At 35.6% G+C, this 26419-nt stretch overlaps 1 protein-coding gene across 7 annotated transcripts in view; it reads left to right on the top strand.

The window, feature by feature from the left end:
* STAG2 (stromal antigen 2) overlaps positions 1–19780 on the top strand; it is a 123242-nt gene extending 103462 nt beyond the window's left edge. For 5 of the 7 annotated variants that reach the window (XM_033106347.1, XM_033106371.1, XM_033106357.1 and 2 more), the window contains exons 28-34: positions 647–775; positions 4452–4675; positions 7293–7482; positions 7574–7684; positions 10683–10809; positions 11743–11820; positions 17864–19780. In XM_033106347.1, coding sequence (XP_032962238.1) covers positions 647–775; positions 4452–4675; positions 7293–7482; positions 7574–7684; positions 10683–10809; positions 11743–11820; positions 17864–17887 — 883 coding nt within the window. In that variant the 3' untranslated portion in view covers positions 17888–19780. The remainder of the gene's footprint in view (positions 1–646; positions 776–4451; positions 4676–7292; positions 7483–7573; positions 7685–10682; positions 10810–11742; positions 11821–17863) is intronic. The other 2 variants (XM_033106381.1, XM_033106386.1) reach the window with 2 other exon arrangements.
* Positions 19781–26419: the final 6639 nt, after the last annotated feature.

The raw sequence follows: 26419 nt of genomic DNA, 5'->3' as shown, positions 1-26419 counted from the left end.
ATATGTAGTAATTATTCTGAGAAGTAATGTATATATATATATATTCATGTAATAGCCTTACTTCTTTCTTCCCCATTTTCATCTGGATTGTTTTTTACCCAGTTATATTTTTATAATGTTGGATTGTTGTCTTGATTGATAGAGGTATTTATTGTTAAATAAATATAGTTAAAATAGGCCCTGAGTGGAGTTTAATTTTTAAACTTTACTCTTAAATGGCTCATTACAAATTGTCTTTAGTCATTATTTTTAAGTTAGTCCTGTGTGCTTTAGTAGGTCTCCTTTATGTCTTAAAAAATACAGAAAATATATTCATCATTATGTTGAGAGCATTTGGGTTATTTTCTGTGGAAAAGAGAACCGAGGAAAGAGTATAGACGTATCAAACTACGTTCAGTCTAGAGGCGAGCTGGTGTGTTTTTGTGCCTCTGTGTGTTTTTGTTTTGAAGAAAAGAACAGTGGCATAACGTGTAAATATATTTGTTCATTCTCACACTATAGCCTCTTTATTCTCACTATTCCTCAGATTAAATGCGTGGTAAAGAAAACATTTTAGTAGTGGAATGAAAGTATAAAAATTTTCTTTCTAAATTACTGAGTTTTGTATTGTAGTCCCTTAAATATTTGTGTCTTTTTTTATTTGCAGAGATGGCATAGAATTTGCTTTTAAAGAACCTAATCCACAAGGAGAGAGCCATCCACCTTTAAATTTGGCATTTCTTGACATCCTGAGTGAATTTTCTTCTAAACTACTCCGACAAGACAAAAGAACAGTGTATGTATTTGTTAAAAATATTCTATTTAATTTTGTTTTAGAATTCTTAAAGATAAATTGTTATACTTGATTTCTCTCCCTTCTACATATAGAGAGTAGAACTGTAGGATTGCATTAATGCACAAAAAACTTTATATTTCAGAACTTTTATAATTTAAGGGTTGTAACTGTATTTTGTGTATAGTACTCTACTTGAATTCTGTAAGTTCTCCTCACAGTGTACTTGTGGCTTTAGAGGTGTAATTTGAATTCTTTACGTATTCTTATTTGCATTTTTGGCTTAGCCTAACTAAGGAGGGAGCGTATAAGACCCGGTCTTATTTTACTATAATATAAGACCGGGTCTTATATTAATTTTTGCTCCAAAAGACGCATTAGAGCTGATTGTCCAACTAGGTCTTATTTTCGGGGAAACACGGCAATAGACAATTATATCGGTGATCCATCAGGAACATCTTAGCCTGTGTCCTGAGCTGGACTGGAAAATAGAATTCCCCTTTTTAACTTTTTACTTTGACTACTGGTCCTCTCCTTAGGAGATCATTTAAGCAGGATACTTTTCTGGTTTAGTCTCTTAAAATGGTGAGTTGATATTCTAAGAGAGCCCAACAAATGGAATTAAATTGCAAAATCTTCTACCCTCTCCCTCTTGACTAAAAGGGCAGAAGAATAGGAATAACTTATTTTATATTACATATATATTCCCTTCTGAAAGTCCACCAGTATTTTGCACTTAAAGATTGTATAGATTTTGTATGAAATTCTAATGTACACAAAACTAATCTATGGTGAGAGAAATCACAGTAGTGGTTACTTCTAGGGTTAGAGAAACTGGATGGGAAAAAGAACACAGGGTACTTTCTAGGGTTATGGGAATGTCCTGTATCTTAAAATGTGTTACATGGCTGCAATCATTTGCAAAACTGATACAATTGTACTCTTAATTTCTGTGTATTTTATTATATATAGATTTCTCCTAATTAAAAATTTCACTGACCCTATTAATGAAATACAAAGTAAAACAATGAAAAACCATTTCTCACTTAATAGATTAGAAAAAATTAAGAAGCCTGATAGTCCCAAGTATTGCCAAGGATGTAGAGCAATAGAGACTTTTATACATTTCTGGTGATGGTGTAAATTGGTACAAGACCACTTTGTGGAGGAGCTATTCAGCAATGTCTAATAAAGTTTAATCTACCTCATAACCCACTAATTCTTTTCATAGGTAGATACCGTAAGGAAACTTGTGCACGTGTGTACTGGAAGACCATAAAATAATTTGACTGTTGCATTGTTTGAATTAGGGAAAAGCTCAAAACAACTAACCATCAACTAGAGAATGGGGTCAATAGATTGATATACAATGGAATACTATACAGCAGTGAAAATGGTTAGAGTTTTCCCAAGTAAACATAATTCTTTAATTTTATTAAATACCCAGTCATTATTCAGATTTCCAGTAGTCTCAGATGTCATAAATGACTTTCATTTTTATAGTTTGATTGAATTGGGATTGAAATAAGACTGATATATTCCAATTGATTATTCTGGTTTTGAAATCTTAAAAATGTCTTTCACCTTTATGAGGTATAATTGGCAAATTGTAATATATTTAAAGTATATAACATGTTGGTTTTATATATGTATGCATTATGAAAGGATTCCCATAATCAAGTTAATATATACATCACCTCATATATTTACCTTTTTAAATGATACCATTTAAAAGTTTTACTCTTTTAGCAAATTTCAATTGTACAGTATTATATAATTATACAACATTATCAACTATAATCACCATGTTAAACATTAGATCTTCAGACCTCATTCATCTTTTCTAAGAATTTTTTTCCAACTTTATTGAGATATAGTTGACATTTTCCCCCCCCTTCTTCCGCCTCACTCCGGTTCAAGCCGTTGTTTTCTCAGTCTCGTTGTGTAGGACACAGCTCTCTGGCCCATGCTAGAATTATGAGCCTTGGCGCTCCCCACGGCTGAGGCAGTAGGTCGCGGCTCACAGCAGCTCTCACCAACCTTCAGCTGCTCATGGCAGCCCAGCTCCAGGGAGAGCCGTTGTTCACAATATTAGCTGTAGAGGGCACAGCTCACTGGCCAATGTGGAAATCGAACCAGTGATCTCGGCACTAGGAGCACGGCGCTCCAACCACCTGAGCCACCAGGCTGGCCCGAGATATAGTTGACATTTAATGTGTAAGCTTAAGGTGTACAACATGTTGATTTGATACACTTATATATTGGGAAATGATTATCACTAGTGTTAGCTGATGTCAGTCTTCCAAAATGGTTAGATTTAAAAAACATAATATTGACTGTGCAAAGTACCAAACCATGCTATGCTGTTTGTAGATAAATATGTATCCCCAAAATATGCATGGGGATGATAAATAGAAAATTCATGTTAGTGGTAACTTCTGTGGGAGGGAAAAGGGCAAAGGGAAACATCATCAGGGAGGCTACTTACCTGAAATGTTCTGCTAAGCTCTATGATGGACACATAGTTATAAATCTCTCTACTGGTGAGTATATTTTGGCTCAAGCTCCATATCTTGTCGCAGACTAGTAACAGTTCTCAGACTGATTGTTCATAGACCACACATTCAGGAGTACTATACTACTGTGTATAGCTGAAATACATTGCAATTAAGAAGAACAATTAACACCAAGTTGTATGTGTTTGTAACTATCTCCTATCCTCTCCCTTTAATGGTGTTCAAAACTGATGATTTTGAATTGGTTGGAATTAGTTATTGTTATGACAGCAAGTATTTGAATTGCACTTTACAGTTAGTTGACAAAAAATGTGTTCATGTATTTGAAGCATAGTTTAGACAATATACAGCATTGAATTCTTAGGGTCAGAAGCCTGGGGTTTGAATCATGGTTATACTGCTTTCTCATTTTTATGACCATGGATATGTTACTTAACTTGTCCTTTTCTTTCCTCATCTGTCAGATGGGGAGACTGTCTCCCTCATACAATGTAAGAATAAAGTTAAAAGTACCCAAGAGAAAAATGCCTAGCACATAGCAGTCACACAAATGTTAGTTGAATTTTGATTGCTATATTACATATAGTCTATAGAATCCTTGTGATACTTGGATCCCAAGGTAGATGTCTGATTTCTGTCAGGCTGAAACTTTTTGGCAGGTAGGGACCCTGTCTGATTCATCTTTATATCCCCAGTGCCTGGGGCATAGTAGATGCTCAGCAAACACTAAGCTGAAATGCCCTGAATTATTTCATTTACTATGAAAATCTTCACAGAGACAAAATTGCTCTTCAGTATACTGATGTAGCTAGGGGTTGATAAAACTGGGACTAGGACCCAAGTTGTGTGATTTTTAAATCAAGTCCTCCTTCCAGAAATATGACTTGAGTTTGTTCTTCTAGCACAGCACCTGAAAAGTTAAGGCAGAGACATCTTGAGAAAGAAAACACTAACATCCTTTAATTGTTACTCTATGAAGAAATGTGGACTATCCAACATTACTTTGTTTCATTCTAATGTACTTTGCTATTTTTTTTAAATTTAATTCTAATTAAGTCATTGAATGTTCCATATGATACGTGAGCCTTAAATTTAGGAGGAATAAAGAAAAAAGCTATGGCAGTTTGTGTTATCAAAGCTAATGGTTTCTACTTCTTTTTAAGGTATGTTTACTTGGAAAAGTTCATGACGTTTCAGATGTCACTCCGAAGAGAAGATGTGTGGCTTCCACTGATGTCTTACCGAAATTCTTTGCTAGCTGGTGGTGATGATGACACCATGTCAGTAATTAGTGGAATCAGCAGTCGGGGGTCAACTGTGCGGAGTAAAAAATCCAAACCATCTACAGGAAAACGGAAAGTGGTTGAAGGCATGCAGCTCTCACTCAGTGAGAATATAGTTTATTCTCTTTACATTTATCCCTTAACATTTACCAACTGAAGTTTCATTAAGGTTCACCTTATTTTTTTGAGATACATCCTGTTAAATAGTATCTTGCACAGTGTGTCCAGTTATATGTAAATATACTGTTCTAAGCATTTTTTTTTTTTTTTACATAAACTCAGTTCTCACAGCTCTGGGTACATCCTCATTTTTCAGATGAGAAAACTCGTGCAGTGAGGTTAAGTAACTTACATAGGGTCACACAGATATTAAGTAGTAGAGCCAGGCAGTCTCACTCTAGAGTGCCTGTTTTTTTTTAATTACGGCGCTGTGCTGTATGCATAGAGATAGGGACTTTGTTATAGAGCTAATTATTACCAAGAAGGTCAGATCATCTAGTTTAAGTGGAGCAACAGATTCAGAGAGGTTGCAACTTTTGAATTTCTATGAAGAGGTCATTAATCACGAAGAACTTGATAGAAATACAAATTGCTGTCTGTAATCCTAGAGGTAGTAATGCGTTATGACACTTGAATCTCTTGGACTTCTAGCACTTCAGGGTTGGTTCAAAATGGGCCTGGAAACTTCCTTCCTTTCCTTAGGAACCTTTAAACAAATTGGCATAGTTGTCAAAATTTGTTCCAGTTATAACTGCTGAGTAACAAACTATTCCAAAATTTAGGACATAGCAGGGACATAACGCCTGGTGCTTCAGCTAGGAAAACTCAAAGGCTCATGACTGGAATTGTATGGAAGCATCTTCACTTACAGATATACCGTGTTTCTCCAAAAATAAGACCTAGCCGGACAATCAGCTCTAATGCATCTTTTGGAGCAAAAATTAATATAAGACCCGGTCTCATATAATATAAGACCTGGTCTTATAGGAAAATAAGACCCGGTATATTATATTATCCCAGTCTTATAGTAAAATAAGACCCAGATTTATATTAATTTTTGCTTCAAAAGACTCATTAGAGCTGATTGTCCGACTAGGTCTTATTTTCGGGGAACCACAGTAGTCTTAATATCCCAGTCAATGGGAAAATCTCTTTTACAGTATCCCTGACCAGTTAAAATAGAGCTGATGGTTTATAGGAAGTGAAAATAAATGTTCCTTTTTTAGTAGAAAATCAAAAGATGATTTCTGCACATCACTATAAATCTTTAAAAGTTTTTCTCACCTGGACAAATAGTTAATAGTTACAGATTTGTGCTGGACCATCAAACCTCCTTTTCCTTAGATTTTATGGAGTACATATGAATTAGTATTTTTATAATATTTTAAAGGTAGATTATCAAACCAGATGCTACAGTTTTTACAGAGTTGATGCTCACTCTTTGTTTAGGTTTTTGGAGAGAGCCATGGAAATTGAGGCATTAATAAATTGGAAGGACAAATACTGATTAGGATGGCTAGATCAGTGCAATTTTAAAGACAAAATTGGAGCCTAAACACAGTAGAACTTAAGGACTGATGTAATTATATTGCAGATTATGGAATTTATGTCTAATCCATCTCTTACTAGGGTATTAGCTAATAGCACATTTTTCTTTGCACTCTTCCCTTAAAAACTTACATGTATGCACATATGTGATCTTCGAATAAAATAGTTTTCCTTCAAACTCATGTTCAATCAATCAAATGCTATTAATTTCCCCTCCCAAACCAGTGATTTTATAAAATAGCTATGAATTCAGTAATACCTGCATGTGAATTTGTCTTTTATTAATCATAGCAGTATTTACAGGCACTTGAAAACAAGGAGGTTTTTGTAGGTATGAAACCTGGTCTTTTTAGTCCAGTGCTTAACATGCATATGGATTTGTGCTCCCCTTGAAGTTGTTCCTAGGGCTTCTCAGCGGTGAGCACCCTATAGACTGGGAACCATTCTCCCATTGTGTCTATTCCTGTTCCCACCTCTAATTCACCTGGGCTACACAGTTAGCCTCCTAATTGGCCAGTTTGCTCACTAGTCTTCATATTCTTAAGTCCACCTTCCACACTGCCACATCATACTTTGACTAAAACATGTAACCCACCACGTTGCTTCCCTTCCTTAAAACTTTCAACAGTAGTTCCTGTTGTCTTAGTACAGCTAAGACTTTTCATAAATTGATTCCTGCCTCTTTATTCATTCTATCTTTTGCCACTTACCCCAGGAGTACCAAAACTCTTAGTTTGAATCATATGAAATGACTGGTTTTTGTAGGTCAAAAACTGCTGATTATCAGCAACTCAGTATGCTTCAGTTGTTTCATGCCTCAGTGCTTTTGCTTATGTTCTTCCCCCACCTAGTCCACCCAATGTCTACTCTAGTTAGAGGTCACTTCCAGGGAGCTAGCTCTGATCCCTCTCATTGGTCCCCTTCCACCTGTGCTTCCTTCTCTTCTTGCACTTACCACACTGTACTGTGATGGCGTGTTTTCTTTCTCTACAACTAGACTATGGCAGCAAGGCCTGGACCTGCTCCTTACATACCTTTCTATCCCTCTGTTCCAAGCACTTAGCATGTGGAAAGGAAAGCAACCAGATGTTTGCTGACCTCAACAGGTTGTATTAGGCATCTGATTAGTCAAAATTAGTGACCCACCTCATTGCTGTTGATTTTCTTTTTCAGCTGAAGAGAGCAGTAGTAGTGACAGTATGTGGTTAAGCAGAGAGCAAACGCTGCACACCCCAGTTATGATGCAGACACCACAACTCACCTCAACGATTATGAGAGAGCCCAAAAGATTACGACCTGAGGATAGCTTCATGAGTGTGTATCCAATGCAGACTGAACATCATCAAACTCCTCTTGACTATAAGTAAGTACATTTGATCATTTTCTGTACTGTAACTTTATTAATTACATAGAAAAAAAGTTAAGTTAAAAGAAGAATAAAATTCTCCTTGAAGCACGCAGGTAACATGGATGTTAGCTCAAAGACAACAAGAGGAAGCAAGGCAACAACAGGAGAGAGCAGCAATGAGCTATGTTAAACTGCGAACTAATCTTCAGCATGCCATGTAAGTGAAGAGTGCCTTATTGTCTGAGTCTAGGAAGTCCACTAATTCATTTTAACATACTCTAATGTGTGCCTTATTTAATAATTTCAGCAAACTCTATCTGGAGTAACTACGCTGAAATAATCAAGGAACTAAAAATTGGTCTTTCCAACAGAAGTAAAAAACTTTTTAAATATTAACCAGTTAGCTAAAGGACCAATCTTAGCTTGCTTGATCTGTTGGAAAAGTTTAAGTATGAATCCTTGTTTATTTTGGTACACAAAATTATAGCTAAAATTCCAGTTTTGTTACATCTTAATTCACTCCCCACCTTAGTTCAGGCCCTCATCTCTCATTCGAACTATTGTATTAGCTAACCCAAAATCTTCCCTCAAATCTCACATTTATCCTCTCACCAAACACCTTCCCTTACTCCCCCCACCACCACTCTATCATTCACACTACCATCCAGAAGTACTATTCTAGACTAAAAACCTGATCATGTAACTCTTTTACTTAAAACCTTTCCGTGGCTCCCCATTGCCTGCAGGATAAAGTCCAAACTCCTTAGCTCATGGCATGCAAGATCTTTCAAAATATGGCCCCTGCCTACATTTTAGTATCATATCCCATTCCCTGGCAACTGGTAAAATCATCGTAAAGGAACAAGCTCAGATGTCACCTTACATGAAGCTGCGGTCACCTATGCTCCCATAATGCTATGTATACTTATATTTTTTATAGCACTTATACATTGTTTTATAATTATTTGTTTATGAATTTCCCCTTTCTCTAGACTGTGAGCTCCTTAAGGGCAGGGATCACGTTCATTGCCTGTCAGTACTTGGCACATAAAAAGTGTTAAATAAATGTTGATCTTACGAATAAATGTCCAATGCTAAAAGTGTAATTTAACTTTGAAACACTTTATTTTTACTTGAATCCATAAGAGCTTTATAAATCTTTATTAGCTTTGGCTCTAAAAGAAATGTCAGGCAAGCAGTCTTTAGATGATTGGCACAAGGGGAAAGATGACGATTCTGATTATTTACGGTTTGGGGTTTGAAAGCTTTGTATTTATAATGTGGTATGTTTCAATACTGGGAGATAGTAATGGTTACGTTCTTTTAAAAATGTTTTGTTTTGTTGGTGTTTAAATGATGAGAATTTCACCTATTTTTCTTACATAAACATTTACCTTGAGAGTTAGCCTATTTAAGTTTACTTTAGTTGTGTATGATAGTCTTAAGAACCTCTACAAAAATATACTCTATCACATGTATAGATTTTGATCTTAACTTGTCTTATGTGGCCGTTATCTGTACTATCACTTGGTTCTGTCCCCTGTTCCTGTTTATATGGCCACATTCATCTTAATAAATGTTCTTACTTCGTGCTGGATTCAAGAACTAATTTCTTAGCTTCCACCGAGTCACCAGTCCAAATATTCTGGAATTCTGCTATGCAATCATTTGGTCCATATCTTTCCCCTGAAAACTTTTCACCAGTCACTAAGATCTTCCACAGCATTTCATTACTCGGTACCATTTATCATTTTTTGGCTTTTAGTTTGTTTTGATTCTCCTTAGAGATAAACTCCCCCACCCCGTGACTAGAAGAGATTATCCCAGTTAAATAATTATTACTAGAAGATTCTTTTGGTTGTTGTACCATAAGTGGTCTATTGCCTGAGACTTTAAAATATTTTTGTTTTATGCTTTTTCTGTAATGATATTTGCCCTGTATCTGAAAATACTTCCAAATTCTCTCGATTTGTTTCACGTATATCTTCCTTATACTCCAAATGAAATACAGAATGGATTTTTGGTTTTCTATACCATGACCCATAAAGCACACATGTTCGCTTCACAGTTGCCTTCACCAAATATAGTTAAATTATGTACTATCCAGAAAGTTTAGGAAATAGGGACCATTGTCAACATATTTGTCCAGGTAGCATGGATTAGACATCATTATCTTTTAAGACTCAACATAGTATTGTATAGATTGTAAGCTACCATTCAGTAAATAATTGATTTCGGGGAGGGGAATCTTTCAATAGGTGAGAAAATAAAGAAACTTTGGCGAAACTGGGGAACGAGAAGTCACCCTCAGTTTCACTATTACATTGAAGTATGCCGATCTGGGCTAATTTGGGCACTTGAAATTTGAGTTTATTCCTTATAATTATGTGATAATGTATATAGTTTTTGTTCTTAATTTTTATTTTTCTATGTATGTCTTAATTGTGAGTTTCCTAGAACATAGAATCTAAGTTTCAGCATAAGTGTTGCTCATTTCTTCCTGAAGCAGAATTATTTTCTTTCAGTATATCTTATAACGTTTGATGCATATTTCTCTTGCAATATTCATCACATTTTGTCATAATTATTTGTTTCCTACAGTAGACTGTGAGCTCCTTGAGGGCAGGAACCATGTCTTATTCATCTTTTTTTTTTTATCAATTATAGTTGACATTCAATATTTCTTTTTTTTTTTGGCATCCATAGGACACAGTAGAAGCCTGGCACATACATAGTAGGCATTGTGTGAATGCGTGAGTGCCTGGTGTACATTAAGTACTGAGTGAATGAGTGAATGGTGGGTAAAATTAACATATATTAATGAAAATATGTGTATTCTGAAAATATCATTTCTCTGGTCTTTGTTTTCTATTTGTTTATTAATTTATATCCTGCCTACTATCAAAAAGGATTTGAGGTATCTTGTCTGTTCCCATGTGGGAACTTCTCATTGACCTTTTACATGGGATAGCAGAACTATCAAGCCAAATGTATTGAAGGAATGTAGACTGAACATAACTCCTGAGCATTTTCAGACAAGTGAACGTTGGGCTTTTGACATCATTGATGATACGATCAATGCCTAATCATTTTCCCTGACCTTTAACTCCATCATTTGCCATTACACCTGACTATAGCGAGCCACATAGTTGCTGCCAGTATGTTAACAGTCAGAGCCCTGGTTCAGCCCTTGACCTTGTGTTGTATTTCTCTAGTCGGCGTGGCACAAGCCTGATGGAGGATGACGAAGAACCAATTGTAGAAGACGTTATGATGTCCTCGGAGGGGAGGATCGAGGACCTCAACGAGGGCATGGACTTTGACACCATGGACATAGACTTGGTGAGGAGCCTAGTGATTGCTGTATGATTTTCAGTTTAGATCCTTCAGAAATGAAGTTGGATGTTTATTAGGCGCGACAGGTACTTGCCAAATTATAAAATAGTTGTTTTATAAGCACACTATAAAAAGAGTGTTTAGGTGTATGTGAAGGTATTCAGGAGAGGGTGGGGTTGGTGAGGGAATTAGACGATTAATTTTCAGATTGATTTAGGAATATATAGATTAAAAGAATACATTTGCTTACTTAATATTCTACTAAGTATCACATCACCTTGTAATTTTCCATTTATTTACCATTATCAAAACAATGCATTATTAACTTGATACCCTGTTTTTTAGATGAGTTTTCATATCAGATAACAAAATTACTTCCTCTTGGAAGTTAAATATATGTAAAAGTATATTTTTATAATTATTACATCATATATATAATTAGGGCTTTGTCTTATACAAAATGCTTCTACATACTTCATTTTACCACGTCTCATTCAACTTTGTGAGAGAGATTGAAAGGATTGAGGAGACCGAAGCTTAGACACTTAGCCTATCCAGGGGAACAAAACTAGTAAGCAGTAAAGCTGAGACTTACAAGCCAGGTCTCTGATTCTACTTTTCAGTGTACCATGGTGCATTCTCCTTAAAAGGAAGAAATAATTAAGTGGCTTTTTTCAGAGTAGTATAATTTGGTGCCTTTAAAGGAAAATGATATGAGAGAGGCAGTTTTTGTCTTTTAGAATTTCCACGAATGAATTGCTTTTGTGTATTTTAACATTCTGTGCTTTGAATATACAGTATTTAAAGTATTGTAATGTACACTTGCAACTACATGGGCTTGTGAACACTTAATGATAATTAATTTCAGTATTGTCAGTTACTATCTGGCTTACAGACACTGCAATTGTCAACTTCCTTTCTTTTTCCCCCCCCCCTTAGCCACCATCAAAGAACAGACGAGAGAGAACAGAACTGAAGCCTGATTTCTTTGATCCAGCTTCAATTATGGATGAATCAGTAGGTTTAATTTAAATGTACCCCAGGACTGCAAAATCAAAGTTATAGGCAACCCCTACATTTAAGGTTGAAGAGCTCAGGCAGCACATCAAGAATGGATTAAAAACAACTGGACAGGAGAAAGAGGCAGGCAGGAGGGATTTCAGGGGAAGAGGATGAAAAGGATGAAGCAGTTGTGCTGACAGATTAAAAGTGCCTTTGAATCCCTAGCCAATTGGGACTTGAGTTAAGGAATTTGGACTTTTCCTGTGGGCTTGAGTGATTTTGAATGAGGGAGCGGCATAATCAGAATTGTGTTTCAGAAAGATTTCCTTGGCATTTATAGATGGTAAGATGAATGAGAGTAATAATCATCATATGAAGGCATGGTGAAAAATAGAACTGAACAAAGGATTTGATAATAAAGGGAAGGGAATTGAGATAATTGGTTATTGTTAAGTACTGTCAATTCTAAAATACTTTTTATATCAGTCCCCGCTGCCATATTATCCCCAACAATGCTTTGGTTCATTCAAGTCCTCCATAGTTTTCACTTGGACTATTGCTGCTGCCTTTAAACTGATCTTGCTGTCACACCCTCCTTTATCTCTTTTGGGGTCATCTTTAGACAAACCACGTTGGGATCCTTTTTAAAGGTTTTTCTCAATCTCATATGTGCATATAAATCACCTAGAGGTCTTATTAAACCGTAGATTCTGCTTCAGTAGGTCTGGAGTGTGACCTGAGATTCTGCATCTCTAGCAAGTGATACGGATGCTTCAGGTCTGCAGACCATACTTTGAGTAGCACAGGTGACCTAGGCTTATACCCATAAGCCTATAGTTTAAGTTCATATTAAAGTATATGGTTCCCTAATAATCCAGCAGTATGTATCTCCCCAATTTCTTAAATAAAACATAAAGGTAGTGATTGAGATGAGGAGTAAAAGGATCTTTTCAAGTAGATGTGGTGAAATGCATTAATTCATCAATTTATTGAGCTAGAAGTTGGTGCTAAAATGAATAAGATACTCTCCCTGCCCTCAAGGAGTTTGTATTCTAATACACCTTGATTATCACTTTGAACTGAAAAGGGTCAGAAAGCTAGTATTTGAGAGCTTATGTGTCTGGGACTATGCTAGGTAGTAGATAGGCATGATTTAGTTTGATCCTCTCAGAAACCTGCTAAAAAAGGTGGTGGGATCCCAGTTTTACATGCAAGCAAACTTGGACTGAAGAGGTGGTCAGTGACTTTCTCAGAGTTATGAAACTTTGTGTCAGAGTAGTAATTTGGTCTGAGTTCCTTTTGAGTTAAAAATTGCATGCTGTCTCTTCTGTTGTACTTCCCAGAACTTAAAATCAGACCTCGTTTGGAAGAAACATGAAGAAAAGTAATACCGAAATTGAAATGATTAACTTATAGTCAAAATTGATATGGGCAGTTAGAGAGCTCCTTATTTTTTGATGTGTTCATTCTAAACTCTGGAAAACTTGAGGCATTTGTTTTCTTAATCACTTACCAGGTTTGCAAAACAGTTTTCTTCATTTGACATTTAGAGGAAACTACAATCTGAGTGATGCCAAAGATAGGGACCTCATAATTATTTCTAGAAAGTTTTTGGCATTCTTGTGTTTCTTGAATATGTTATAACTAAGGTGATAGTAGTTTCAGCTGCTTCTAAAATTAGGGAAATGTGCACATGCATTTATACCTGTAGTTTTATAGTATTACCACATGATGGCAGCAATCACATAACAGTGCTCAGTCTTTAAAGGTTCACATATCTTTAGGAGACTTTGATCACACATATACAGAGGGTATACACATTTTAAGAAAGGAAAACTGTATTAAAATTGTAATACTGAATATATACCGATACCAAAAGATGAATACAGGTCGCGTTTGACTTCTGCAATTACAAGAGGTGCTCAAAGTGGTTACCATCAGTGTCCAGACACTTCTGATTATAGCGAACTGCTTGAGCAATGCTGACCAAAGTGCACTTGTATACGTTTTTTGGCACCCCTGGTATATTTAAGTTAATACCAGTTTGTTTTTAAATATGCATTAAACTTTACCTCATTGTCTCAATAACTGAAGAAATGGGATAATGGAAAATTTTAATACAAACATCTGTGTTGCCCTTACACAATAGCCTATGTGTTTTTACTCAAGCCTGTGATTAAAACAATAGTAAAATTGGAACTTAAATCCTTTTACACCCTAAGATTCTCTAATTTTAAGTGAAATAACCCAAAGCATCCTAGTATAGATACTTTAGGTTATTAGTAAGTAAATCCTAAGTGTATATTTTGTAACATGATATCCATGTAATTCAGAAATGGGAATATAAAGCTGCAAGCAGATCGGTTTTGGGTTGCATATACATAAGATTCTAGATTTATGATTTAGTTAATTTTATACCTGGAAATAGTATTGGTTTATCCCACTGTACCAATGGTTGCTTTCAGCTACTGGTGGGCCAGTATTGCCACAACACACCAGAGCTTACTGTTTGTACTTTTAAAATATGTGCGAAGTGTTTATTAGTGTTAACACCAGAAACAGTTGTAGTTTGTCAACACAAAAAAGGAATGTGTCACTAATGTCATTCTCCTGTGTTGAGATTCTCTTATTTAGAAGTATCTAGTATAAAACTGGTAAAAGAATGGTTCAGTATGACAGAGCCAATTTAATGTTCTAGTAGAAGAATCTCCTTATACCCCAGTCTGTACAAAAACAAAACAAAACAAAATCTATTGAGGTTGTTTCTAGTTAGGCACACTGTTTGGAAAGAACTTGAGTTCATCTTCATGCTGCACTCTAAGAATTGCTAATTAAGATTTTATCCTTTCATTTATCATCAGGCTTTCCCTTCCTTATCCAGAGTCACAGAGTATTATGGCCAGAAGGGACCTTTACACATCTAGGCCTCTTTGGTAGAAATAGTGTCTAACAACCCAAACTCTTATTAAGCAAAGAAGGAGAACCCTGAACCTTGTTGGAAGGTGGGGGAGGACAAGGGGTAGGTAGTGGTGGTGGTTTTGGTGGATGTCAGGTAAGAAATGGGATGCATTAATTGTATTTGTTCTCATCATTGGAGATTCCAAACACTTAACAATTCACTACAGGGAGGCTGCAATCAGATAAATACTAGTTTCCTGGTCTGAAAATACACAGTTCCTTTAGATCGAAATAATACATGAGTGTTTTTTTTTTTTTTTTTACTTTTGCTAAAGTGATATTTAATTTACAAGTAAGAGCTCTCTGTAATCCCAATCTTAACTCATTACCTCTGGTTTCTAATATCAGTTAGGAGTTCATAATAGTATTTGAAAATATCACTTATCATAGTAAGTGCTTCAGTTATAATTGAATAGCCTAACTTTTAGTATATATAGCTCAAAGGTACCACTTATTTAATGAACAAGGGAGAGTTGCTCCATTATCTGCTGTAACTTTTTTCAGTTGGTGCCAAGTAATTATTAGATCTTGCCTAAATTCTTTTCTCAACTGGATTGTATAGAAAAGCATCAATATAAGTTTGTTTACTCAGATTTCACATTACTTATTTGATTTCTTAAAATTTATAGTTCTATTCTTTCACTTAGGCCAGATTTTATATAGAAAACTTCCTGTTTTCTACATAGTTGTATTCTTGGATGTTTTGGGTCTGCATGTTCAAATGCTTTTTTTTTTTCCAGTTTCCTTTTTTAAAATTTTTATTAAATTTATTGGGGTGACATTGGTTAGTAAAGTTATGTAGGCTTCAAATATACATTTCTATAATACATCATGTATGTATTACATTGTGTGTTCACCATCCAAAGTCAGTGCTCCTTCCACCACCATATATTTGACCCCCTTTTCCCTCTTCTATCATCCCTCCTTCCTCTTTACCCTCTGGCAACCACTAAACTGTTGTCTGTATCTATGAGTTTTTGTTTGTCTTGTTCGTTTATTCCTTTCAGTTTTATATCCCACATATGAGTGAAGTCATGCGGTTCTCAACTTTTTCTGACTTTGCATGATAATCTCAGGATCTGTCCATGTTGTCACACATGGCAATATTTCATCTTTTCTTATGGCTGAGTAGTATTCCATTGTATGTATGTACCACACCTTCTTTATCCAATCATCTATCAAAGGACACTTCAGTTGTTTCCATGTCTTGGCCACTGTGAATAATGCTGCAATGAACATAGGAGTACAAAAATCTTAATTTTTTTAGGAGCCGCCATACTGTTTTCTATAGCAGGTTTACCAGTCTACTTTCCCACCAGCAGTGTAGGAGGATTCCTTTTTCTCCACAACCTCTCCAACACTTGTTATTACTTGCCTTGTTGATAATAGCCATTCTAACAGGTGTGAGGTGGTGTCTCATTGTGGTTTTGATTGGCATTTCCCTAATAGCTGCTGAAGTTGAGCATTTTTCATATCTCTTGACCATTTGTACGTCTTCTTTGGAGAAATGTCTATTCAGGTCTTCTGCCCATTTTCAAATTGGATTGTTCGTTTTTTTGTTCTTGCATTGTGTGAGTTCTTTATATATTTTGGATATTAGCTCCTTATTCGAGGTGGTGTTTTTAGATACCTTCTCCCATTCGGTTGGTTGCTTCTTTGTCCATGGTTTCTTTTGCTGTGCAGAAGCTTTTTAGTTTGGTATAGTCCCATTCATTTATTTGTGCTTTTACTTCCCTGGACTTGGAGGTCAAATTCATAAAATCCTCTCTGAACCCAAGGTCCATAAGTTTAGTACCTATGTTTCCTTCTATGCAATTTATTGTGTCAGGTCTTATGCTTAAGTCTTTGATCCATTTTGAGTTAATTTTGGTACATGGTGACAGATAGCAGTACACATAGTTGCATTCTTTTGCACTGGCTTTCCCATTTTCCCAGCATTATTTATTGAAGACGCTTTCTTTTCTTCGTTATATATTTTTGGCTCCTTTGTTGAAAATTACCTGCCCATATATATGTGGGTTTATTTCTGGGTTCTCAATTCTATTCCGTTTGCCTGTTTGTCTTTTTCTGCTAGTACCATGCTGTTTCAATTGTTTCTTTGTAGTATAATTTGAAGCCTGGGAGTGTGATACCTCCGGCCTTGTTTTTTCCCTCAGGATTGCTTTGGCTGTTCTGGGGTCTTTTGTGATTCCATGCAAATTTGATGATTGTTCTATTTCTTTAAAAAATGCCATTGGGATTTTGATGGGGATTGCGTTAAAACTGTGTATTGCTTTGGGTAGTATGGCCATTTTTAACTATGTTGATTCTTCCAATCCATGAACATGGAATATCTTTCCATTTCTTTGTGTTGTTTTCAATTTCTTTTAATAATGTCTTATAGCTTTCATTGTGTAGGTCTCTCACATCTTTTCTTGTTCATTTCTAGGTATTTTATTGTTGCAACTGCAAAAGGAACTGTTTTGTTTTTCACAAACTTCATTGTTAGTGTATAGGCATGCAGTGGATTTTTGTACATTGGTTTTATATCCAGCAACTTTGTTAGTTTATTGCTCTAATAGTTTTTTGGTGGAGTCTTTAGGGTTTTCTATATAAAGGATCATGCCATCTGCAAAGAACGTGACAATTTAACTTCTTTATTCCCAATTTGGATTCAAATGCTTTTTTAAAGAACTATACCCACTTCATAGCGCAATGACTAAGTTTGCAAGACATTCTTAAGCTCTTTCTAATAAATGTGTGCCAGAAGTATATGTAAAGAAGCACATTCGTTTGGTCATTCAACAGGTGTTGAGTGTCAATGTTCAGGGCATTATCTAGGCATTAGAGGTGTGTGTAAACATACAGTTGAGACATGGTCCCTCCTTTTAATTACATTTATCAGGTAAGTAGCATCTTGATTAGGTCTGATGTTATTCCATTATATATTGATGGTCATTTTAATTTTAGAATTGCATATCTAAAGGGGAATTCTTTAAAGTTGTTTTATTAGCATATTAAAATTAATGTTAATCAAGTATTGTAATAATTTACAGATACATTTTGCAAAGAAATGAATGACAATTTTAACAAGATTTTTTTTTTTCCTCTCTCTCATTAGGTTCTTGGGGTGTCAATGTTTTAATACCAGTACACAATTAAATCTCTGGTGAAGTCATTTTCTAAATGGAAGAGGAAATTTTAAAATAAAGTGTGGTAGATACAGTGAAATTCTGTACAGATTTTTCTCTAAGGAGAATATGACATGCTTATGCTTACCAAGATCAAGTGCATTGAGGGGCAGTTTTGTTTGCCTGAAAAAAGTAAAGGACAAGTAAACAATTTGATGATAAGCTACAGTTTTTCTTAGAAAGTAAATATTTTATTTATGCGCTGTTAGTTGGCTTTTGAATCAATTATTTCATGCTTTTTCTAAAGAAAATATAACAATCTGAAGAGGCATTTGGTACAGATATGAATCTCTCACATTTATTTACTGGGTGTACTAAGTAATGATGACCTCTGCTGGATTTCTGTTTACATCCAAGAAACAAAGTTAAGGAGGGATTTATTCCCGTACCCTGAAATTATTGGACAGAGTTGTTTTTAGCATTCTAAATTTCAGTGCTTACAACATCAATCAACAAAGCTTTCTTTTAAATATTGTAATTGTGGAGAGAAGTAAACTTATAAGCAGAACTTTTACAATTTTTTCATCTAAAGTGTATTTTAAGATATTTTTAAAATCCAAGAGCTTCTCTATACTTTTCAGAAATATCCAGATGCAGTGAACTGCCAGAAGGTAACCAGTCTCAAACATGCTTATCCCATTATCAATCCTGAAAGTTTGCTTGTCCTTTAAGATAAAAATGTAATGTTGTGATATTCCTTCCAGTAGTGCCACTGTATTTTGTCTCCAAATAAAAGAAGCTTATTGTAGTATGTTTGCAGAAAAATTCTAAACAAAAATTATACAGCTTATTAGAGTGTGGGAATAGGGATCTAAATTTTAAATAAAATTATATATATATAAATTGGTGCTGATTTTATAATTGCGCAGTTTGTTTAGTTTTTTCTTACTTTTAAATTCCAACTTAAAATTATGAGGTTTCAGAAATATATTGAAAGTTTAACAATGTTTAAAAATAGAAAAGCATGAGTGTTCATGCTTTAAAATGATTTTTAAATTTGTATTTTATATTGTTTTATCTATGTCTTTGCAAGCAGTCTTCAGGTTAAAGATACTTCTAACAGGTTACAGTACATTTTCTCTGTATGTAAATTAGATGGGATAATAGAATTCATAACCCATAATATTCTTTGAAAGCTAAGCTTTAAACTTCATTTTATGTCCTTTCACAAATAAATTAGTTTAAAACAGAAAGTGGCTACTTGCCATTTTGACATCAACTCATTTTGCGAGGCTTAGGCAGCTAGACATCGTTTAAAACAAAATATTAACTTATATTACATGTGTATCTATCTTTTGTCAGTCGTCTCTCAGTTCTTGAGGTACATTATTTTAATCATTCCATGCCTTAATATGCTTGCAATACAAGAATATCTTCAGATGGGTGAATACCAAAAGGCTTCCAAGTTCTTAGAAATCAACAAGCATTAGGCTGTGGTAGCCAAAAACCATAGGTTAACTAAAAGATCGTGATGAAGTACAATTATTTTATTAAATCATGGTTAATAACAAATGAAACCAGACTTGTCTAACAAATTTTCCATCAACAAATAACTGTTATGTGCAAAGGTATTACCTATGTTGTTTTTCACACCACTGCATTTACTAGAACTGCTGAGAGGACTGTATATATGATTTTAAACCTAAGTTGATTTTTTTTCTCACTCTTGAAAGGAGTACTTTTTTGTGAAAGCAGTTCTTACAGCTTTGTTTTCAACCAGCTAAAAATGTTTTATATATTACTCTAACCTGTTGTCCTCCACATTCTATTGTCCTAATTGTACTGTTTTCTGATTTGTATTTATGTCTTGAGACAGTAACTTTTTGAATAAAAATAAACCTACAGTATGTTGTATGTTTTATCTTTTGTAATTGAAAGAGGGGGATGGCTATCAATGGTTTAGAAAGTGTATCTTATCACACCTTTTAACATGTTTGGGTGGGAATAATTTATAGAAAACATTGCCATTTTATGTTTTTAATAAATTGCGTATTTTAAAATGAGACTAAATCCATAATTGGGTTATTACTTTGAAATAGAAACCCATGACCATTATTACTTTAATATTTATGTGGCATGGGTTAAACACTTTAAAATGTCTGCGTATTCATCCCGAATGCGTATGAGTGCCTTCTATGTGCTAGGCATGTGTTAAGAGATCTAACACTGTACAAGATAGACAAGGTTCCCCCTCATAGATCTAGTGGGGTAAACAAGTAAGGAAGGAAACAAAATCATAAACTTGTAATAAATGCTATCAGGGTGTGCTGAGCTGAAGAATGAGTGAGAGAGAGTGTTTGTCTAAAACCTCTTAGTTAAGGGTCTTGTGCTTAGAGGTGAGTGAAAGCCAAAGCCAACATTTGAAGAAGTTTCTAATAAAATTTTTATTGAAAACTCTTACAGTCATCAATGTGTTAAGATTTGCATTGTACTCTTCAAAAATGATTCAAGTAGTATAACATTAACACATTGGTCATTTAGGCTAGTTTGTAGATCATATTATAAGGCCAGTCCTCTGTTAATGGGGATTCAGAACTGAACACATTAAGTGATAACTGATAGCTGGGCACTGTTTTAAGTTGTTTACATGCAGTAACATTAATCATAGTAGGTGATACATGTTACTATCCCCCAATCTATACCCACCCCCACCCACGCACCCCTTTTTTTTAATAAATCAGAAGGCAGTGAGGAAAATGAGGCACAGAGAAGCTAGAATTCCTTGGGCAAGGTTAGATAGCTGGTAAGGGATGGAGTTGACATTCAACCCCAGGGAGTCTGGCTGCAGTCAAGTCCTGAAAGCACCAACACTGTTTAATACATAAGGATAACAGATACTTGGATAAAGATAAAATAGCACATTATTCATTGTGCCATAGTGAAGAAATGGAGCACCTAATTGAGTGGTGTGAATGAACATTGCCCGTAATATGCTACCAAGCTGGCTTCTATAAAGAGTATAAATTAAATCTGAGCCCATCAATAGTTACTAGTTACTGGTTTTTAAAGTTGAGGGGATAGGAATAGGATAACGCAGAAGAGATGTCTTCAATATCCTGCCACAAAGAGATTTTATAAAGATTCACATGGAGGAGTTTCCAGGTCTAGTAGGTATTCTGGTAACTATAATGACTCACCAAAAGAAAATGCAGCAATAAAGCTTTTGGTTATGAGGAAACTAGGTGAAGAAGTTCATGTCACTTCAGGTCAATAAAGCTTGCTGACTGCTGCTGAGCAAAGACCAATAGGAGGCCTGGCAATTAAAGTTCGTGAACTTGTTGCAATGCTGTTGCTAACCTTTTTTGATATCAGAGGGATTATTCATTATGAATTTGTACCAACTGGACAAACAGTTAGCCAAGTTTACTGTTTGGAAGTGCTGAAAAGGGGGCAGCATAAAAGACCATGGGTGTAAGAACTCTAGTAACTGCTTAGGGGTGGGTGGGGCAAGACTGGGAGATAGTTGGCCATCCACTCACTACGCTGCCTCAGATCAGTGATAAAAATGAAGGACATTCACAACTGGTACTTTGGTAATGTAAGTGTTAACTTGCAATGTTCTCAGAACTGGAAAATACCAAAAACAGTAGAAATAGGGTGTCTTTAAATGAGTTGCCATAAATTGATTTGTTTAATAATATGGATGTTTTAGTCACTTTAGGCCTCATTCTACCATTGAGAAAAAAAACACTTTTCCTAGTTTATTGGTTGTGTAGATATATTAAAAATGAACTGTAAATTTCTGAAAAGTAGGTTCCTCAATTGCAATCGGTAAAAACTTGATAGTGCAAATTTAAAATGAAAGATCAACTACCACAAGTGTACTTGTTTTTCACTTTATTTATCCTTTGCTGTCTTAAGTTCAGGATAGGCATGAGAAGTTTAGTGACTCTTTGGCAAGTTAACTTTTAAATAATTTTACAGTACTTAATAGAAAAATTATAATTAATTTTGAAGAAATAATAGCCAATATTTGTTGGGTGTTTACTGTGTGCCAAACACTGCAAAGTACTTCACTGGTCATTAATTCTTGCAGCAAATTTATGGTTCCTCTGTTCCTCTTTGTCCTTCTAAATGTACCCACGTACTTGCCTCTCTTTTCATATACACGCACTTCCTTTTGTTACAGTGGATAAGCTGTCCCTGTATGTAAGACACTGGCTACCCCTCTCCCTTCCCCAGCATTATTAGTTTCCCCCTCAACTGGATCATTCCTAACAACATGCAAATGTCTCACATCTTCAAAAATATGGGAAAAAAACATCCTTTTGGCAACTCCCTCCAGCCTCTTCCCTATTTCTCTCTTTTTGCTATCTGACTTCCTCTTTTCTCATTCTCTTGAATGCGCTCCAATCAGGCTTTCATTCCTACCACGTCACTGAAAGTCTTCAACATCCAATGACCTTCATTTTGCTAAATTTTCTTACCAGTATTCTCTAAGTTATCTACAGAGTAGTTTGCTCCTCCCAACTCTCTTCCTCTGTGCCCCAGTCTAATCCATCAATGGCAGGTTGAGAGTTGTGCCCTTTTGGTAGGTTCTGGGATGCCTTTGGCAGTCATCTCTCAGGGAACAGACAGGTGTTCCTATGTGGCTTTCCCAAAGCTGGTGCAATAGTAATTGAACTTGTAACTCCTGTAGTAAGTCCCCAATCTCCGTATCTGTCAGTCGGGCTTATATGACGTGGAAACTTCCCTGTATTTCCCAGTCTCGTTAGTGGAGCAACCAATTTCATCACTTTCCCCTCCTTTGCAAGAGGCTGTGGTAGTGAGTTGAGAAGATTGGATGGGATGTTAAGATTAAGCTGGGAGCAGAGCATAGCACTCAATTTCACGCCTGCCAAAACCTGTTTGGATCAGATTCACATTTTCTGATTGTAAATCTCTTGGGACCAATGTCTTTTGTACCAAGTTTCACTGTAAGTGTAGACACATTTAACTAGCCCTTCCATAGCATTTAAAGGTTTGTCTGGCATGTTCTTAGGTTATTAGCACCGTCAAAAGCCTTTTCTTAAGAATTGACTGCTTTGAGAGCCCCAATGGCCTTCATTACTTCAGAAGGCTAAGCTGTTGTAAGAGACTCAAAAGCAATTCAGTGACTTAATACATAAATTTATTTCTCCCTATGGCAGCAATTCAGGACAGGTCTTCCAAATTGGCAGGTGCCTTTTCTCTATATGGTTGTTGTAATGATAGGCAGGGCAAGTCTACCATCTTTAACACATGACTTCCAAGGTTGTTTGGTCATCGCCATTCTAGCCTGCAGGAGGTAGTGGAATATCATGATGGAGTACATGTTTGAGGTTTTCACTTCTGTTCACATTCCTTTGGAGAGAACTTAGTTATTGGCCACACCTAACTTGCAAGGGGACTGGGAAGTGTATGCCCAAGAAGAAGGGAAGAATGGATTTTGGTAGACCACTGGCAGTCTCTGCCTAAGTCTTTCAGCTCTGGCCTTCCATGTACATGCTTTTTGCCATTTCTAGGACACACTCCCTTTCCCAAGGGAAACCGCGAAGCCCTATCCAGTTACTACATGCGGTTCAAAGTCCAGTTTTTCTGGGTTATGCTCAGTCTTCTCCATCAGGTCCAGATATGGATGTCCTCTAGTACCCAATATAGAATGGTGGAGCATGGACAGGATCACCACAATGACTCACTCAGAAAAGGGAAGGATGGAAAACATAGCAGTCCATAGGAAACCTGCTAGACAGAAATTGTGAAGACTTCCTGCCCTGGAAGTAGAGGAAGTCCTTTGGTCAAATTCTGGTTGTGATCTCTAGATGGGATTTCCTTGTCCTATGTCTTATCCTCCCTGTGGAAGTTTTTCCTTGTCCATTATCTTCCATGGCCACCTCTGAATTGGGCAGTGCCAAATAATTTATTTTGTTTGGCAGCATCCCACTTTAAGGTACCTGACCTATATTAGTTGGTGTGGGATACACTGTTGTTAGAAGACTCCACAATGGTTGACCTACATTGGCTCATATAAGAGTTTTTTCCGTTCTTCTACAATCCAGGGTAGCTGTTCTACATTAAGATGTGACTCCTATGTGATCATTTGGGCTGACAGTGGGAAGTTCTGTCATTTTTTACAACTACTTTTTTTCCCCCAGCAGACATATCATTAACGAGTTCAATATTTACAGTTCCTTCTTTTGATATAAATTTTATATATTAAATGTTTTATTTTGAAATAATGTCAGACTTACAGAAATGTTTCAAGAATTAGTATAAAGAAGTCCGGTGTACCCTTTACCCAGATTCCTTAAGTGTTAACATTTTACCATATTTATCATTCTCTCTCAATGTGTGCAAATTTTTTTTCTGAGAAGTTTAAGTGTGATGCAGAAATGATGCCCCTTTAGCCCTAAGTAATGTGTATTTCCTAAAATACAAGGAGATTCACTAACATAATCACAGTACAATTAACAAAATCAGGAAATTAGTACTATTATTTAACCTGTAGACCTTACTCAAATTTTTCCTACAGTCCAACTAATGTTCTTTATATCAAGAGAAGAATAATATCTGGTCCAGGAACTAATTCATGATGACATATTGCATTTAATTTTCATGTCTCTTTAGTTTCTTTTAATCCAGAAACATCCCTAGTCTTTGTCTTTTAATACATGAACATTTTTGAAGAGTACTGGCCAGTCATTTTGTGGAATGTCCCTCAATTTCGTTTGTCTAATATTTCCTCATGGTTAGATAGATTCAGGCTATGCCCTTTTGGCAAGAATATTACAGAAGTAATGTGTCCTCCTTGCATCATATCAAGAGGCACATGATGTTGATTTGTCTCGTTATTGGTAATTTTAACTTTTTTTACTTAGTTGAGGTAATGCTGGGTTCCTCTAATGTGAAGCTACTATTTTTTGTTCTGTAATAAGTATTTTGTGGGGAGATAATTTGAGTCTATGTAAATATCCTATAAGTCATCAAATTTCTTGCCTGAATCAATTATTACTATTTATTTACATCAGTATGGACTCAGGAATATTTGTTTTATTCTATGGTTATAATTAATATCATTGTTTATTGTGTTGATCAAATTGTCCCAGATTTAGCCTGGGGGAGTTCTTTCAAGCTGGCTTCTGTGTCTTTTGACGTGTTTCCATCATTCTTTGATCATTTCATTACTTTTTGGTACCACAAGATAATTCCAGGCTCATTTTGTACATTCCCTGCTCAGCTTTGGAATCAGCCATTTCTCCAGGAAGCCGCAGTTCCTTTTATTGGAAAATGGTGTTTAGAAACCAGGATATGGGTACATGTGTACATTGGTACTGGGTTGTGATTTCTTCTAGAGGACTTCTTAGAGGTCAGAGCTGGAAAAATATATGTGTGTATACACATATGTATGCACACTTCTAGAAGTATATCTATATGTACATTTTGTATACCTCCTCCCCTGTCACTGCCACCACAATGTGGTTATGATATGTTCTAAATTTGACATACAGCTAGGTTCCATTGCTTCTGTTTGTTTATATTGCATTTTGGGCTCCTCCTCAATACTTACTGATTATATTTTTGGCTGTGTGAAACATTAGCATGATTCCAAAAGCCAAAACTGTACAGAAATATAGACTCAGAGAAGTCTCACTATCACCCCTTATTCCTTCTATCCCATTCACATCCACCATTTTTTCCATCCTGTTCCATTCACCCCCTGTAGGTAGTCTTTTTAGTTGCTGGTTTATGTTTCCTGTGCTTCCTTTTGCAAAATAAGCAGATACATGGATATTTTCTTATTTTCCCTTCTTTAGTACTCTTTTGTATGCTTTTTAATTTAATATTTCCTAGAAATCATATCATTTATAGATTCTTTCCCATTCTTTCTTGCAGTTATGTAATACTCCATTATGTGTTATACTTTCACCACTCTCCTCTGTGTGGGCATTTAGTTTGTTTTCATTGTCTTGTTTTCACAAAAAATGCTACAATGCATAACTGTGTATGTGTGTATACACACACACACACACACACACACACACACACACACACACATTTGTATCATTGAAGGAGTATCTTCAGGGTAAATTCCTAAAAGTAGAAATGGTAAATGCCTGTGGATATTTGTTAAATATTGCCAAATTCCCCCTCCATAAGGGTTATAATTCCCTCCAGCATATGGTACTGATGTATGAGTGCCTGTTTCTCTATAGTCTCACCAACAGTGTCTTACTTTTTAATTTTTGCCAATCTGATAGCTGAGAAATGGTATCAGTATAATTTCAATTTGCATTTCTATTATTTAAGTGAGGTTGAACATTTTTATTAAGGGCTATTTTTGTGTCTTTTTTGGGTAAATTGTCTCTTTATGTCTTTTGCTAATTTTTTATTAGGTTTTTGGTGATTCCCCCTCAATTTTAAAGAGTCCTTTAAATATTGGAGATATTTACCCTTTGTGATACGTGCTTCTCCAATTTTGTCATTTGTCTTTGACTTTGCGTGTGTGTGTATGTGTGTGTATGTGTATA

Source organism: Rhinolophus ferrumequinum, chromosome X, assembly GCF_004115265.2.
Source record: "Rhinolophus ferrumequinum isolate MPI-CBG mRhiFer1 chromosome X, mRhiFer1_v1.p, whole genome shotgun sequence".
In the NCBI taxonomy this organism is placed as follows: Eukaryota; Metazoa; Chordata; class Mammalia; order Chiroptera; family Rhinolophidae; genus Rhinolophus; species Rhinolophus ferrumequinum.
Note: the sequence above shows the minus strand (reverse complement) of the source record. Positions and strands in the feature narration are given on the sequence as shown.